The sequence below is a fragment of the Elgaria multicarinata genome, chromosome 1 (genome assembly GCF_023053635.1).
Source record: "Elgaria multicarinata webbii isolate HBS135686 ecotype San Diego chromosome 1, rElgMul1.1.pri, whole genome shotgun sequence".
NCBI classification, from domain to species: domain Eukaryota; kingdom Metazoa; phylum Chordata; class Lepidosauria; order Squamata; family Anguidae; genus Elgaria; species Elgaria multicarinata.
The window spans coordinates 168,695,162-168,713,517 of NC_086171.1; the positions used below are offsets into that span (position 1 = coordinate 168,695,162).

Sequence of the window (18,356 nt, forward strand, 5' to 3'; positions counted from 1 at the left end):
TGGGCTTCCAGTTGGGATATCTGGTAGGCCATTGTGGGAACAGAAGGCTGGACTAGACAGGGCTTTGACCCCATCTTGCAGGGGTGGGGTCTTAAGTCCACATGTATCTTCAATTTAGCTTGGGGTGTGGGGGAGGAACCTAACTTACATGCTGGGCTCCATTTCAGATACGTTTATTCAGATGGCACTGCAGGTTATGCAGAAATACTTTTATAGGTGGAGATTAAAGGCTATATACAAATTCACCAATCATTTGAAGACAGGCCTGTGATAACCTGTCCGTAGCCATATGGAAACCACAATCTAGAGAGCAACATGGATGGCTTTGCATGTGCAGAAGGGCTTTTGACTTAAATAAGTCCTTTGCCATTTGCAAAAACTGAACTGTGTGTGTTCTAGTGGGGTGTATGTGTCCTCCTGTTAAAGAAAATCCCAAAATTGGCCTCGTGGATAAGAACATAAGAAGAGCCATGCTGGATCAGACCACAAGTCCAGCTAGTCTACAATTCTGTTCACAGAGTGGCCAATCAACTGCCTATGGGAAAGCCACAAGAAGGTCCAGGACACAAGTGCAAAAGCACCCTCCCAGCCTTGTCCCCCAGCAATTGGTGTACATAGGCATGCTGCCTCTAATACTGGAAGTAGCATATAGCCATCGATCAGCTTTCTCCTCCAGGAATTTGTCTAACTCCCTTTTAAAGCCATCCAAACTGATGGCTATCACTACATCTTGCATAGTAAATTCCATAGTTTAACTATGTGCTATGCATGCTCCCTTGTGCAAAGACTTTCCTCCCAATCTATATTGCTCCTCTGGCAGGGTATTCCTTCCCTCCTCTAGGACAAATAATTCATGTAGGAATCCAATCTTATTTAAGCCAAGCGTTTGGAAGTGCGGCCTGGGCTCCCATGTGGCAGCAGGTGGGGGTTATATTGCAAGATCTCAAAATTTGTGGGGGAGCACCTTTTTTATTAAATAGCAGCTCTTTAAGCTCCAGACGCACAAGTATTACCATGTTTTGTGTTGTTTCTCTATTCCAGATTTTTCTTCGTTTAAATGAAAGATCACGTTTTACTTGCCTTGCGGCAGATTTAAACAAAATCACCCTAAATAGGAATATGATAAACATCTCATGCTGGATAAATGTTAAATGATAAATTACGTCTCTTTACCTCTTGAGGTTGCTAATGCCTTTGCCCTGCAGGATTTCAGCATCCCTGCTTCTCATTTATTTTTTGAATCGGTTGTTTATGCAGCTGAATAGAGCAATGATTTTCAATGCAAACATGGGGAAATATTCCTTCTTTCATCATGTGGGTGTCTGGCACTTGCATCATGTTGGGCTGTTGGATTCAGAGGTTCCTAATAATCCTTTTGGCTTTTGGTCTTCTTGTGAAAAGTCCATAGGAGCAAAAGTAATAGTGAGACTACAAAGTTCTCTGCTAAAACGTTCCAAAAAAGTAAGTTTGTGAGATGTATGTAGGATAGGGGCTGACTTAATATTAAGACAGTGAAACTGTCCTGACCACCATTTCTGCAGAGCAATATACATGGACTTGGTTCTTGGAGAAAGCTGAAGACAACCAGACTGCATCCCTCCAATGTATTCCAGATATTCTGTACTCTTGGATCTGGCCCAACCTTAGAGACAAGTTAGGTATCCCCTTGGATTGCACCATGTTGGGAAAAGATGTACTACTTGTTTGGAGGATACAAAGTCTTCCAACTTGATGGGCCCATCTAAGTATAGTGGTCTCCTTCACTAGCCTCCAAAAATCACACACACACACACACACACAGAGAGAGAGAGAGAGAGAGAGAGAGAGAGAGGATGAATCGGCCCTCCTGGAAATTAAAGTAAAGAGATGTGGGACACAAAACATGAAATTAAGAAAACATCATTCTGATCAGTCATGTTAATATAAGACAGTGATATTAAGCTGCTAAGTATAAAATAAAAAAATATGAGGGGAGGGAAGAAAATCTAAATTCATTGGGTCGGCCGTGTCTACCCAGGTAAGGTATACATATATTAGAAGGACCACTAACGTTAGAGATTTTCTCCTGAACAGCTTCTCCAGACAGGCACCTTCACTCATGAAAGGCTGTTCCAACAACCATTTTAATTGGAAGATGATCTCTCCCCCCCCCCACCCCACTTGGATAGACTTTGCTGTCTTGTTTACACAATAGCCTGTCTCCTGCTTCCCTTCAGAAAACGTTAATTCTCTAATGTGATGGCTTCTGTAAGCATTAGTTTTTAGATACATTGCTGGTCTCTCTCTAAATTGGTAAATGCCTTGTCACCACCTGGTGGCGATGAAAATGCTGTCACTGGAGTTGGAAATCTGCTCACTGCAGTTCCTATCTGAGTGTTTATAAAATGCTCCCAGTTCCTTGAATATAGAAAAGAGTCTCCTGATACCCTAAACAAACAGTTGCATCAGTTCTATGGCTTTGTAGCAGCATAGTGAACACTGCTTTGCAATCCAATATCTAATGTGCATTTCTGAGAACGGACTACTTCTCTCTCTCTCTCTCTCTCTCTCTCTCTCGGCCTCTACCAGGATATCCTACCTTGCTACATTATGCAGATTTCGTACAGGAGTAGATTCATTTGATTCCCACTCCCTCCCTCATCTTCTCTACCTTTTTAAAGTTCAGAGACATCTGTGGAATTTTGGCTGAGCTGAAAGAGAGTAAATTCATACTAGAGTTAAACATTAAAAATGGTAACGTTGGGCATATTTACACTTGTAGGTTGGTTGGATAGGCAAGATTATTTTTTTTAGAGAGGATCAATAAGAGGGTTCAATCTGGCCAGTTCTTTATCAAAAATTTGGTCAGTAGACTGACAGTCCAATGCTATGCATGTTTGCTTAGAACCTCCTCTTCCTGCATACAGATTTGCTCTGTCAATTTCTACACATCTGTATGCAGGAAAAGGAGGTCATCAAACAGATTGTGGAATGTTTCTTGTGTTCATTTATGGGATTACTTCAGCATTATTTGAAATAATGACATTTCATATACTCCTCCCTTGTTTTGAGTTCCAAAGAACCAATGGAAGTTAGTTGAACATAAAAACTATACAATTTTTTTTAAAGTTATCTCTGGGCACAGACTTTCTTCCCAGGATTTCTCTTTCTGCGAATGTTTTCAGTTTGGTGATTGGAACCAGTCCCAGAGAAGTAAAATCACAATACAGTGATTGAAAGGAGTAAAACTAGAAAAAATGATGTCTGAACAGTCTAAATAATTGTCTTAATTTTGGCAAGTCTTTCTCTGGGGTCCTGTCTTTACTGCTTATGTTACTCTGTAAAACATCATGTATGTTGATGACACCATAGACATAATAATTACCTTTGAAGCAGCACTGGCAGCCCTATATTACATTTTAAGCAAATTATACTTGAAATAAATATGGATATGCTATTTACATTGATCAGCTCTGTCAGGGATGAAGGTGGTAGGAGACAATATTGAACCACTTGCTGCATCTTAAAGGCAAGATGTATTCAAATGAACAGCTATTCCATGCCCCCGACAGCCTTGGGGTTTTGTGATTTTTCTTTTGCTGTACAGCATTGGCAGAGCATGGGTGAAATACCCCTTTTAAAAGGAAATACCCTTTTTAAAAGCATCATGCACACCTTTCTCCTCTTTCTTCAGTTTTAAGCACTTGTGCTCTTTTAAGTGTAGATAATGTATGTCTCGTCTAGTTCGCATGTTCGTTTTAACAAATTAGAGGTGTATACAATCATGCATTTTATGGAGAAAGTGCATATGGAGAAGTTATCCCTCCCTCATAATACTAGATGCTGAATGGTGGGAGCGCATAGTTGGTTACAGAATTCACTACCAGAAAATGCAGGGATAGCCACTACCTTGGACAGCTTTAAAAATGGATGATACAAATTCATGGAGGACAAAGCTGTCAATGGCTGCTACTAGTCACCATTTATTTATTTATTGCATTTATATACCGCCCCATAGCCAAAGCCCTCTGGGCGGTTTACAAAAGTTAAAAACAGTAAACATTAAAAACAAATATACAAAATTTAAAAACATAAGAAGCATACAAACAACAGCATCGTTGTGAAAACAGCTATTCTGGGGTCAGTTAGGAACTAACAAACTCGGCCCATGTTGTTAACTGGAAGAGAAAGAGTATCCTCCAATATTGGAGGTAGTATGCTCTCTATGCCAGTTGCTGGCATATTGGGGATCATGAGTAAGAGGGTGCTATTGCACTCATATCCTGCTGGGGAGCTTCCCATGGGCACCTGGTTGGCCGCTTTGGTCTGATCCACTTATGTTCTTATGATTACACTCCCAAGAATGTGATATGTGTACATGTAGCTTAAATAACGATATTAGGTGAGACAAATGTTTGTGTGTGTGTTTTCCCCTTTATAAAATCTGTGTTTATTTAATAGTGTGTGCACAGTATCCTGAGAGATTTTCTATTACCTGCAGCAGTAACGTTAAAGAATTACCACTTTCCTTTCTCTAAGTTATCACTTGTGCGTGAGGGGAATAGCTTGCTATTCCCATGAAAGCATTGTTTAATGGCCTGCCTATACTGCGGCCAGCTGCCTTTTAGATTTTCATTTTTAATTACAGTGCTTTGCAGGCTTTTTGGTTTATTGATTTCTGTCCCCCATCCCCCACCCCTGGTCTTCCTACCAGTGCGTCCCAAGTGCTGTGGTCTACAAGCCATTCAACTCCCTCGCACAGCCTCTTAGCATAAAAGGAATAATGTTTTATTTCTGCAGTCATGAATTTTGATGACATTAGGAAGGCAGCTGAGGCCACAAACATTACAATGCTTGATGCTGTATGTTAGCAGGGCAGCTGTGGTGTGCTAAGAATTCTTCTGAGGGTAGCATGTTAGGCACAGCTCCATTCATGGTGACACTTGCACAGTTTTTGCCTGTTGGTGAAACACCTAAATAGATGCTGTATTTAATTGCTGAGTAATTCCTGGCTATTTGCCACAATGGCTGGATCTGATGGGAGGAGGGCACCAGGTTGGGGAAAGCTGGTATAGAATATATCTGTCCAGTACTATACATGGGAACTGGGTTAACTCATGGTTTCCCGCCAGGGAATCCTGGGAATTATAGCTCTGTGAGGAGTCTTTCTCTAAGGTATACTTCATATGTATCACCATCAAGCATGCAATCTACATCAAAGCCTATCTGCATGGGAAGTTGGTCCCATATGGCTGAGGTGCAGAGCAATATTAAGGTGTGTTTTTTCTGGCATAATTAAAATCAGCCCAAAGAACACGAGAATTGGCTTTAAATAAATTGCTTCTCAGAACATTAATACTCAGAACACTATTAATGACACTGTAAAAGGCATTGTGGCATAAACTGGGCGTATTAGAGCTCCTTTGGTCAGATGCATATGAAGAGGGCTGTAGTAGAGGAGGTGATCAACCAGTTTCTGGACTGTACCACTTTAGGCTACAGGTGTGTGATTCATCAATGCGTTCTTTCATCCATACAAGAACTCATCCCCTGCATGTAGCCTATCCTATCCTTTACCTTCACATGTTAGTTGCTGTGCACAGGATGTGTCCCCCCCCCCCCCATGTGGAAAAATTCAACCATGCCATTTCCCCCACCCCCCGCAATGTATAGCGGAACAATTCAGGCCCAGGTTTACCATCTCATCTGCTCTTTGTGTGAATGAAGCCTGTGATGAGCCACTGGTTTTATGAGCCCACTCCATACTTTACATGGAAGCCATGCTCCAGGGTATTTTGTCATTGTACGAAAGCAATTATGCAGTCCTGATGTATTTGTGGATGTGTGTCTCCCCTTCACATTTGAGACATTTACTGCAGCAAACAACTGCAGAGTACTAGTATAACCTGGCTGCCACGAGAAGCCCCAAGTTTATTGTGTAGATGTACCTTGAATTATCCTAGATTGGTCTTTCTTCTTTATTTCTAGAAGGGTTTTACCTTTGGGGAATGTCTGCTTGTGTGGGAGCTCCGGTGCCAAATGAACTTCTTGGCAATTTATAGACCAAATGGTAATCAGATATCTGACAGATGGTTTGCATGTATATCTGGTTATTGGGAGAGGGGAAAAACAGCAATTATTTTGTTATGTATAGTTATGTAAAAGGGCATGGGTGGGTTAACGTGATCTCTCTCCATCTCTCTCTCTCTTTCTCTCTGGTTTTAAAGAAACTCTTGCAAAATGATGAACATTTTTCTTGGCATTTCTATGTATGTGAATTCTGAAAATCTGATTGTTCAGTCTGTGAGTTCAGTCTCTGGGGATCTTGGTTGCATTCCCCATATTGAGGATTTCCCCTTCTTTTCTCTGTCTTCTGAGCTGCAAAATACACACACTAGAAGAACCTGAGGTTTTACCATTCAGCCCTTGCCCTAATTTTGGTTCAATTTGTTCTTCTTCCCTAGACTGCAAGTACACGTGCCATCAGGAATGCAGAAGCCTCATCCAGCTGGATTGCAGCCAGCAGGAGGGACAGATCCGCAGCAAACCTTCACCAGAAAATACCTTAACACAAAACTATAGCCAGGTATGAATTGTAGCATTGCCAGATTCTTTAGGGAGAGGAATGGGACCAAATATATTTCTGGAAGAGATGGTAGGCATGCAGGAAAAGCTCATTGCTGTGGTCTGGTACGATGTTGCAGTTTTCTTCACTGGTAATGGCATTTCAGCAAGGCTTGGGTATTTGCTAAGAATCCCTAATTTATGTCTTTCCCAGATCTGTTTGTTTGCTTTCCATTTGTTCAGCATGTGGTTATTTGTTGCCTAAATCAGGTTTTCCCCAGTATTACCGCTTGGTCTTGATTTCGCATATACATGTGAACTTGCACCTATACACATGTACTCGACTATCTCGGAAATATTGGAATCTTTTGTAGAGGAGTATAACACACATAGCAGATTGAGCAATGTTTTTAATCACAGTGGGGAAATTAGCTTAAGAACACTTGACAAAGATTAAGCTTGAAACATTTAACTTCTATTTGATCACAAATGTTTACTGAAAGGATTGATTAGTATACTAGCTCTAGTACAGGACTGGCAGATTTAATCCTAATGATAGTAATAAAGCAAAAGGAGGAGGAGGAAGAGGAGGTAGGGAGTTGGGGTTTTCCAGAAAGGAGCAGGAAGTAGTGAGGTGGCAGGTGCAGACGTCCAAGTACAATAAGGATAACTCAGGTTTCAGTAGCATAGGATTATCACAGTGGCCTTCATTCCAATGCAAATATATATAGCGATGCAGAACTGATTCTTTAGGTTTGGACCACATTTTTTGCCGAGGCTTTGCCCAATTTGTGCATTAGCTTGTGGGTTGCTTGACTGCGGTGGTGACTTGGGAGTTAGGAAGGCATTTACATTTATCTGGAGTATCCGTTGTTTGCATTCTCACATGGGAACAGCTCTGTGAAGCTGAATGGTGGGAGACTCACAACAGACAAACAGAAGTATTTCTTCACACAGCACTTAAACTATGGAATTCACTACCACAGGATGGGGATGATGGCCTCCAATTTGGAAGGCTTTAAAAGGGGATTGGACAAATTCATGAAGGGTAAGGCTATCAGGCTACTAGTCATGATGGCTGTATACTTTCCCCAATATCAGAAGCACTATGCCTCTGAATATCAGTTGCTGAGGAACAACAGCAGAAAAGGTCATCTTGTGGAAAACAGAGGATGCCTTTGGTCTGATCTAGCAGGGCTCTTCTGATCTTCTGTTATTTTTCCAGTGGGTGTAGCCCTAGAATGTGTGATGTAATATTAAAGGGAAGAGAGTCTCATAATTGAGGAAAGGGCTGTAGTTCAGTGATAGAGCCCATGCTTGGCATGGCATGCAAAAGATCCTGGGTTCAGTCCTTGGCATCACCAAGTACAGCTGGAAAGGCTCCTGTCTGAAACCCTGGGGTGTTGGTGACATTCAGGGCTGCTCTACACAGAGGCTTTTTATCCTGCAACTTTAGAGGGGCTTCTGCTTCTGTATTCTTTGTGGGATTAAGTTCACCCCTTTTCACACACTTCTGCTTCCCCCCGCCACAGAGGGTTCCTTTATCTGCAAGCTCTATATGTTTCATTGTACAGCCTTTCGATGGTGTTGTGTTATAGCACCATTTCCTCTTTTCATGGAGAAATTCAACTATTTAAAGAGCTTATGATCCACAATTTTAAAAAACACACGCTTGAGGCCAGAAAGTATGGGAGCTTGATGACATCATGTAAAGGACCCACAAACATCCATGAGTAACCAATCTCAGTTGCAGGAGAAGCCCTCAGTTTAGACTAAGCCTGGTGGACCAATGGTCTGACTTATAGAATACAGCTTCCTACGTTCCCAGGTCTTCCCTTCACAAGAAATAGCCCTTGTTTACCTGAAATTAGGAATAAAGACCTCAAAGGCAGATGTTTGTCTCCTACGTACTAGTATCAAGGAAAGTAAGTCAGATTGGTCCTGTGCTGGGAGCCAGGTATTTCCTTCCATAGGCCAAGCATCACAGGGGTGAGGTTAGCATTAAGAATCACTTCTTCACCATTGCAACTATGTTGTAAAAACAGCAAGGTGCATTTTTCCAAACGTCTTTTCTCATGCGGTAAAACTAAAAGATCAAGCTTCCTTCATGCAAGATGTTGATGATGTCAGCAAGGCTTCCACTGTAAAATCTCTGTTCTGAACAGTGAGGTTTTAGGTCCACATGCCTATTTCTCTTGGGGTTGCAGCCTGTGAAGAACCAATCTCAAAATGGCCTTGCCTACAATAATGGAGAACAATGCTTGTTTCTAATGGGGAAGCAATGATTAAAAATACACGGGTCTTGTAGGAATGAGGGAGACGACAGCAGAAGTGTAATAAATTGGGACTTGAGAAGTCTGCCTCGTCTTCTATTCCTTGGGATTGAATAGTTCCCTCTGTTTTCTTCATCTGAGTCTGAGCCTGGCCTGGTTTGGAAATGGACTTCTTGTCCCATGGGAAATGCTCAACTTCTTGCAACATTTTTATTTAATATCATTCTACAAATATTGCAGTTTTACTCTTTCACATCCTGAGCATGAGAAATCTGAACCCTTTTATTCCTGTGCCCTTTCTTGATTGGTGTTTGTTTCCTGTAGAGTTCTCACTGGTTCTGACTGAAACCGGGAGCGGATTCACAGCCCCACTAAAATCAGAGCTACAAGCCCAGAATGCTTTGGCTATTGGGCGGTACAGAAATGCAATAAATAAATAAATAAATAAATAAGCCTCCACTGAGTTTGAGCATTTTATATTATAGTGGTTGAAAATCTGCTGGTAAAAAGCTTTGCTCATCTTGGATTAGGGGGAAGCTTAAGTTGTTGACAAAGCATATACATTAATAAGATTTACCCATACAAAGATGAGCCCCCAATGGGTTCTGAATGAGCAAGTGTGTCTCCTGAAAGCTATTCCTTTTTTGGGGATGGGAGTCAGTGGATACTGAGGATGGAAGCCTCTGTATAGAGGAAAAAGGTCCTGTGCTATTGCAAATGAGATTATGTAAGCATTTTTAAAGTGACATGGAACTCAAATTGATGTTTTCCCTCCAGCTTTGATCCCAGTTCATGATCCTGACCCAAAGCCACTGAACAAAACCTGTGGTAATCAGTTGATTCAGTGTTAGGTACCTAGGTAGGTCATTGGACTGTCGCGTGTGAAGAAAGCTGACCTAGATGCCTGAACTGACTGCGACTTCCCCCTTAGGAAACGTTTGTCTAAAGATGAATTCTCCCATGTTGACATTGTTGCTTTAGTGCTACATCCAAAAATGGTCTGAACAGTCTGATCGGATTATGCTGGAGAAAGTGGCAAACTGTAAATCCCGATGCACAAGCAGAAATATAAAATACAGATGCCCTGTGCCAGCCTTTCCCAGCCTCAGGCACTCTGGGTGTTTTGGACTTCAACTCCTATCAGCTCCAATGAGTCTGGCCACTCTCCAGAAATGGTGGGAACTGTAGTTTAAAACATCTAGCCGGCACCATGTTGGGGAAGGTTGCTCTGGGCCCTCTATCAAAACCAGCAATCAGACATTACGAAGGATTTAAGCAGCAATGGATTAAGATTAATTAATCAAATATTGGCTGCCTGAGACAGGTGTTTTTTTAAAAAATAATAATACCCAGCTGGTCCTGTTTGGCTTGGACAACTTAACTGTGTGTTCTAGCAGTCGAGGAATGAGACAACATTCTTTTATATTCTCCTGCTTTTGAACTTTTATGGCTGTTCCAGCTTTTCACCCTGTTATTCTTTTGCAGATGTGTCTCTTAAGGGAAATTGTGTTGTTTATCGGGGGGGCTTTTGTGCTTCCTGGTTCTTTGGTGCAATTGAAATGGGCTACATTTCACGGGAGGAGAGGGGCAACAAAGGGGTTGAATTGAATACTTCCCCTCCATTCAGTTCCATTGAGTTCTATTGAGACAGCGCCATCTACTCGCGGAAGACGATGCGGTTTCCCGGCTATTACCACTTTAAAGGTGGTTCTTTTTATCCCAGGATTTCCAGAGGATTCAGCGGGAGATGTCCTGGTTGTTGATAATATAATATCAGAAAACTTCTGTGAGTGGCCGGTCACGAGCCCATAGTGTCTTTTTCTTTTCTTTTTCTTTGAATTGCACTGTATCAAAATTGCCAAATAACTACTGAAAGTGACCAATACTAGAGATGGATAAAAGTAGGGTGGTGGTGGTGGTGTGTATGTGTAGGGAGAAAACGAAATAGTCTGTGTATCATACACTAGGTCTTAGGGGACAAATGTGGGCCCTGCAACAAAATGTTCAGTATGAAGTAGTCCTGTACAAGGTGCCTGCCTGCCAGCCAGCCATGCCCTTTTTTGTTGTATGCTATTACATTTCCCCTCTGCCTTGGTTTTCTGTTCCCGACCAAAAGTCAGCCAGCATTCCATGGCCACTGAGTATGATCACTCAATCATTGGGCTGTTTTGGCTTAGGATTTTTCTCTAAATATTTTTTGTACTTCTGCAAACCTGCTGATGATCTCCATTTTATCACTAGCATAGTTAGCAATTATAACATAGGTTAGAAAGCTGCCTTATTCCAGGTCAGTATTGTCTACTTCGACTGGCAGTGGCTTTTCAAGATATTGGGTGGAGGTCTTATTTATTTATTTACATTTATATCCTGCCTTTTTTCCTCTTGCAAGGAACCCAAGGCAGCTTACATGATTTTTCTCCTCTCCATTTTATCCACACAACAGCCAGCTGAGAGTCAGTTACTGGCCCAAAGTGTCCTTCATGGCCAAGTGGGGACTGGAAGCCAGATCTCCTGAGTCCCAGTCCAACACTCTAACCACTGCACTACACTGGATCTCCACTTAGGCATCACCTGCCTTCTGTTCCAGCCAACTGTGACTGAACCTGCGTCCTGCTTCATGCAAGGCATTGGTGCTCCACCTTTGACCCATGAATTCTCAGAATTAGTATATCTCTGACCCATCCTACTTCCTCATTTATGCGCAAAGTAAGACTCCACGTAGGATGATAGTAGAACCTTCTGTGGGCAACTGGCATGTGGAAATTGCAAAGAAGAATGTAAACTCTAGGCTTTCAGGTTATGCACCCGTATAAGTGCATGTGAAAGCATGAACAATTTGAACGGTATCCCAAGGCTTGATTTTTGGGGGCTCAGGGGTTGGGAAACCACTCAGGCTGCTGTTAGGAATTCTTCTAGTTCATGCTAAAGGGTTGAATTCTGTAGCCAAAGCTGTAAAAGTACTGTAAACTGCACATTGAAGAGTAGATGAGTTATAAAGACTGACCAGTGAGTCACATGTTTATTAGGGCCTAAAATGAACCATCCATTTGCTTTAGTGTATTATATGTTACATGCTAAAGTATGCGGCTTGTTTCTACACCCAGATGGGAGTAAGCCTGGCCCAGCAGAGAGACTTTGGAGCTTGGACCTGGAAAGCCTCTGAAGTCTCACTTGCACTAGAGAGAGGCCAAGTCAGCCTTTTCCACCCTGGTACCCTCCAGATGTTTTGAAGTTTAACTTCTAGCATTCTGGACCATTGGTCATGCTGATGGGAGATGAGGTACGACCACATATGGGGGATACTAGTTGGGAAAGACTGGGTTAACCTGGGGAACATGGGCAGTAGGTTGCTGTTGTACACATATCCTCCTTGTGGTTTTCCTATGGGCAGGTTGTTGGTCATCGTGTGAACAGAATACTGGACCACATGGACCCTTTGTCTGATCCAGCATGGCTCTTCTATGTTCTTACTCAAGTAGTGTTTGGACAGCTTACTCTCGGTTTCTTATCCTTTGAGTAAAGTGGAAATAGTGTGACCTGCTTCCACAGCAGTGTTGTTGGAAACAAATCAAATAAAAACTGTACAGCATTTTGCATGTTAAATTGGATGATAGGCATGTTAAGTGAAGAAAGAAATGTTGGCCTTGGATCTTACTAATGCCTGCAAGTGATTCTGAACTCAGGATGCTGAAATAGAAGGCGAAAAAATCGGGTTGATGTAGGGAGCTTAAAGTTGTGATGCTTCGTTTGAGGAGCTGTTGAAGTGGAAGAAACTATTTTTCTGTAAGTTTAGAGCCCAGCACCCTATTGTGCAGTTAGACCCTAAGCATATATGCACCATCTTTCTCCTCTCTCCTCCTGACAGGCAGCTCTTGTTTTACAGGATGGCTGCATGTTTTACCCAGCAGCAGCACTTGGGGGAGCTGAAAGGCAAATTAATGTAGTTGCAGGCACATTAACGAGAAAAATATGGAATAACAAGGTATCTTGGGCAGCACTCAAGAGCAAAGAAGATTGAGTCAGAAATGGCAAACAATAACCTCCAGTTTCTGTTATCTGTGTTAGAGCTGAAATCATGCCATTTCATGGTGAGCAAACAACAGAATTTTTCATTAAAATTTGGCTGCTTTTGTAGTATGACTGCTGAAGTCTGCCATTCAGGTAAAGATGGGAGTTAAGCAGGCATATGACCATATATGTCCCAATCCATAGGTGCCATTGCTTACACCTAGAAAACTGTCCATTTTTCGTGGAGGACACCACTTAGTATAAGTGGTATCTGTAGTGTGTGGCTTGTAACTGCCTGCTCATGTTTTAGAAGGACATAATAATGCTGTAGGCTATAACTCTAAAAGTATTTCTACAGACTAGCCAATGGAGCTATAAATACTCTTAATTTCAGTACATATAGTAAGGCATCGTGACTTGCCAAAGTCTGTAAAGTCCGTCCTGAGAAGATCAAACCTGAAGACAAATAATCCTAACATCTAGTGCCATGCTGTTTGAGTTACACTTTTAAAGAGACTTTTTGCTATCCATCAAATCCAAATTGTTGGGGATTCTGTGATTGCTCTTATTCTTTACCAGGAACACAGATTTCTTCTAAAATATAGTTTGTAGAGGGTGTTTGAATGTAAAGAATCCTCTCTCCATTGAGATAATTTTGTATTGGTAACTTCTGGGTCTCTACATTTCTGTAATGCCGTGGATGTCGTAGAGGGTGAGCCTGAATGAAGTTCACAATATGCACACCTTTTGGATGGGGAGCAGTATGTAAATATTGTAAATAAATAAATAAAATTATTGGGGTGTGGGTGAATAATGACAATTTAACCATAAGCCTTTAATATGTGGGCATGTTTCCTTAATAGAATCCTGGCCACTAGTGGGATTTGAAAGTGTGCTATTTTAATTTTTGAGATAAAAATTAGAAGGACAAGCGGTAAGAAGTGCAAATAGTGAATCACATTATGTAGAAAGAAAAGATTGTGACTTGCACACTGGTTAATCTATATGCACATAAATATAAAGGGAATCGCTTCTCATATTCTTTTATTTTGGCTGAATACTGCTAAATATAGAAAGAAATCTCTTTGGCTTCCTCCTTCTCCTCCCCACTAATCTCTTTACACATCAGGCACCTGGCAAGTTGAATCTACTGCCTACCACACTGACAAGTTCTGTCTCATTGTATAATGTACATGCTCTGCCTGTCTGTCAGTATGTATCCACCTGCTTTGTCTTTAACTTATACTGTCAGCCCTCTTTGGGACAACAAGAACTATCTTGTGTGTTGACATGGTGTTTACTTCAACAAAACTCCGTTTCCTAGCCACAATTCCAGGTAGGAGTGGGCTGAAGTATGGGTGTAGCTTGGGCAAGAACTATGAGGGCATGTAAGTGCCTCTTACTAGCCAGCAATACCTTTCAGCTATGTGTATCTCATTGACATTTTACAACTGCTCTTTCAATTGTGGTTTTTAATCTGATCAACAACTTATGGAAAGTGAAGGGTTTGAAGGGAAATGAACCTGAAACTGGATATTTTGAAGCACAGACACTGTAAACATTCAGTTATAATATAAGATCACATCCGTTAAAAAAAGAGAGAGGGTACGGGTGTCTCTGCACCCTTCTTCTGGAGTCTTGCCACATTTACAGCTGGCTTCTTTAGATGGCAACCACGTGATTTTGAAATGAAAACTTCCCCTCTTGGCAATGCTATTATGTTAAATGAAACATCACCATGTAGTGTCGGAACAATTATATTGCTACACTGGCTTTACACATTGGGGATGTAATTTAAAATACTGCATTATCTCTGATTTTTTTAAAATTGAGATTACCTGGGGGAAGAGCAGGAGACTACCTGAAAGTTGATGACGTCATGTAAAGGACCTGGCAACTTCCATGAGTGACCAATCATGAGCGTGCAATAAATCCTCATGTAGAGAGGCTCTAAGACAGACTTGGGATGCTCAACCTGCTTGAGGAATCATATTTCATCTACTGTTCTGGCAATTGGTTTCAGCCATAAAAAATATGACTGAGCTGTATTGTCGTTTGTGCTGCTAGTAGGAAGAGATGCTTTGTAAGAGCAACCAAAAAGATAGCAATGGAAGGCTGAATTCTTGATCCTTTTCAAGTGAATAGTAGTTATGCATCAACTGCTGGACTTTGTGTTTTGTTTTGTTAATGTATGTATGGTTTTAAAATGAGGTCACGAGCGGCATTTCCTGACCTTGCTTTTCTTGTTGTTGGTTGCAAGTACACTAGTAATGAATCTAATTATTCATTTTACCTGTTTTACCCATCTTGTCTCTATAGGTTTGAGACAGGTAATGTGTGCAAACAATAAAAGGTCATTTTAAGAATGCTATTACTTAAATGTTTCAACCACTTAGGCTTTATGTGCCAGCAGCCTTATCCAACCTGGCACCCTCCAGATGTCTCAGTCTGCAACTCCTATCATTCGCCAGCCAGCATGGCTAATGGCCACACTGGCTGGGGATAATGGGATTTGCAGTCCAACACATATGGAGGGCACCAGGTTGGTAGAGGCTCTCCTTAAAAAGGAATATTAGCAGATATGGAGAGCAACCACCAAGATTGCCCATGGCTGTTCAAGCTTGCCATTTGGCACTTTGTCTTGGCACCCTCAGTGCACAGAGAGTAATGGCTCCTCTAAACAAGCAATTTATTGCACACATGTGATTGGCCACTCACTGAAGTTTTCTGGTCAATTTCATGACTTTGTCAACAACCAGGATGTCTCTGCTGAATCCTCCGGAAATCCTGGGTTTCTTGATAAATGCTAGAATCCCTCAATTTATTCTAATGTTTTTGCAACATAGTATCATGGATACTTTCAGTGTCTTAGCAGAGGGCATACTCTCTGATACAAGATGATAATATCAGGTACTTTATGGATCTGCACCTTCTTCTTCCACTTCAAATAAGGCTAAGGAAAGCTTCTCATTTGAGCTCACACTGTATTCTGCATTTTGTTCAGTTCGAAAGTTCAAACCTGGCAATCATTCTGAAAAGCAAAGGCTGTGAGAGAACCTAAATTTAGACATAACCAACTGCAAGCAAGGGTGTGTGTGTGTGTGTGTGTGTGTGTGTGTGTTAGTTTGTTTGTGTTTGCTTCCTATTTTTTCTCCCCCAATGCTGTGCGCTAAAATAATAATAAAAAAAATTAAACATAACTCCCATTGAGGCTTGAATGCATCTGACAGCAGAGAGGAGCTATATATACACATACAGAGAAAGTCTAGTGTGTTTCTAACATATCAGGGATTCTGCTGAGGCAGAATGTGTTATTAAAAAGCCCTGTTTCATCTTCAGGATGACAAAACAGTCAATACATTATTGATGGGCCCAATAATAAAAGCAGAGGCAGTGAGGCACTGCCGTTTATCATTGTGACACTTCCTTGGTCTGCTCCCTTGTCCAGCCCAAGAGGGAGGAGCTTTCTTTGCCAAATGTGCACTGGGAGGGTGGTGGAGGGGGGCAGGGGAAATGCAAGCAGCTTCAACAAATGCAATCTTCTTTAAAGAAGGGGGTGTGCCGATAAGATTTTATATCCTGTGGCTGCTAGTTTTAAGAACTTTTCAGCAGCAAAACTCTGCCTTGTGTTTTTTAAATACCAATAGAGGAACTATATCCTCCATTTTGTACCTGAAACGGGAACTGAGTTGGCCTTATCAGAAAAGATGAAATGTATTCTTTATATCCATGTATTGTTCTAATTGTAAACAAATCAACATTTGTTTACATTCAGTCACTCAAAAGTTGGATGCAGACTTAGACATGATTTAGCCTGCGCATCATGGGTTAATTAACCCATGATTAGCTCCAGCGCATCTGTAGCCATTTTGATTGTGCAACCTCCGATTGATAGTAGGAGTTAAGCAAAGTTTGTTTTACCCTCAAATAGCCCATGATGACCAGGTTTGGATGACACAATGCAACTCCTAATCAGTCTGATCAAGGCTGCGCATTGCACAATCAAAATGGCAACTGCACACGCCCAGCAAACAGTGCAGTTCATCAAGGGTAATTGCAGTTCATCAAGTTTAATATACTTCAGATAAGTACATAAATTTAAAAATTACAATTTGAATGGTAATACAAAGAAAAGGTAATGCCTTGCTTTAATTATTATAAACTGGAAAACATCATTTTTTTAAGGGTTCCATGTTTTCTCTTATTTAAAAGTAATAGCAAAGGAGTACTTGGGACAGTATTCAAAGGAGTACTTGAGGGCATAAGACTTAGTGCTTATGCCCTCACTAAGTCTACTGCACCCTGCCAATTCCCTTCTGCCAGTGGAGCCCACGGCTTGCTGAGCAGATATTTAGTGCTTTCGGGGGCAACCAGAAATAAGCAAAAGTGATCGATTCTCAAATGATGCAGGTCAGCAGAGCTCGCATATCGGAACTCCACTGACCTATCCCAATCAAACAACAAGCATTTCTGCTCGTTTTGGGGCTTCATCTAGGAAGCCTTAAATCTTTGCTGTGCTAGTGGTGGGTGCTGCTCATGCAATGGTGCTTAGGCAACAGAATCAGCAGGGCATAAGCTTCTGGTTGGATACTGCCCTTAGTCTCTAAACATCTTTTTAAAATTTAAAAACACTTGTAATAAATAACAGAACACAATGTGTTTCATGTTGTCCATTATTAAGAAAGTCACCTGTACTGGCCAAGAAGAAGCTCAAACACTTGCACTACCACATTAATTACAGCATCCCACACTATCTTAGTTGACACGATTTAGCTGGGGTAGAGCTACTGGAATTTCCCCAAACATTGCACTTTCGGTGCTGCAAAGGATATTACCAATGCAAGTGCAAGTGCTATCAGGAAAGACATCTGGAATTCCCACAACAAATCAGTAACAGCTGGGCATTTGCTGCACTTCTACAACTGATTGCCTGGAAAGGCCCTTGTAGTTCCATCTACAATCCAATTAATCTAAATAATTTAGATTGAAAACAGATTTTGTCCTAGTGATGCGAACTGGAATAAATCAGCTAGCGATTGTGCCTCGTTCTAAGATTGCTCAATGCAGGAAGATCTGATCCTCAATACCTGCAAAACCAATAGATGAAATAGTAACAAGAGCATGTATGTAAGAGTAAAGTCATTATAAAGTGTGGTGGAAGTGGTTTTGAACAAGCACATCCAACATCCTGAGGCATTTGTTTTGACGGCAAAGCAGGTGTTCAAAAATATTTCCAACACACTTCGAAAAGTATCTCTGCCTTCATCCTAAGCTTCAAATCTTCTAATGGGCCAGGTATCCAGGGCTCGTTCTCTGTGCTTGGTGAAAGTTTCTGACAGAGCTGAAATTGTCTAAGTGTGACAAGCACCTCAAGAGTCTTGACTTAGGGTTGGGTGGTGTTCTGTTTTGCCTGACAGATGAAACGTGGAAAAAAATTGTTTTGTTTTTGGAAAGTATTCTTGCAGTTGTCCCAAGGTAGCGGAACAAGTAGAATTGATGATTGGCAGTGTAAAGAATTTTGAGGACATTGCT

The 18,356-nt window shown here is 41.4% G+C and overlaps 1 protein-coding gene across 1 annotated transcript in view; it reads left to right on the forward strand.

Annotated features, from left to right (window-relative positions):
• The window catches only part of RASSF5 (Ras association domain family member 5), a 120,209-nt gene that overhangs the window by 25,586 nt on the left and 76,267 nt on the right, over positions 1–18,356 (forward strand). Inside the window, exon 2 of the mRNA XM_063139023.1 lies at positions 6,444–6,565. Coding sequence (XP_062995093.1) covers positions 6,444–6,565 — 122 coding nt within the window. The remainder of the gene's footprint in view (positions 1–6,443; positions 6,566–18,356) is intronic.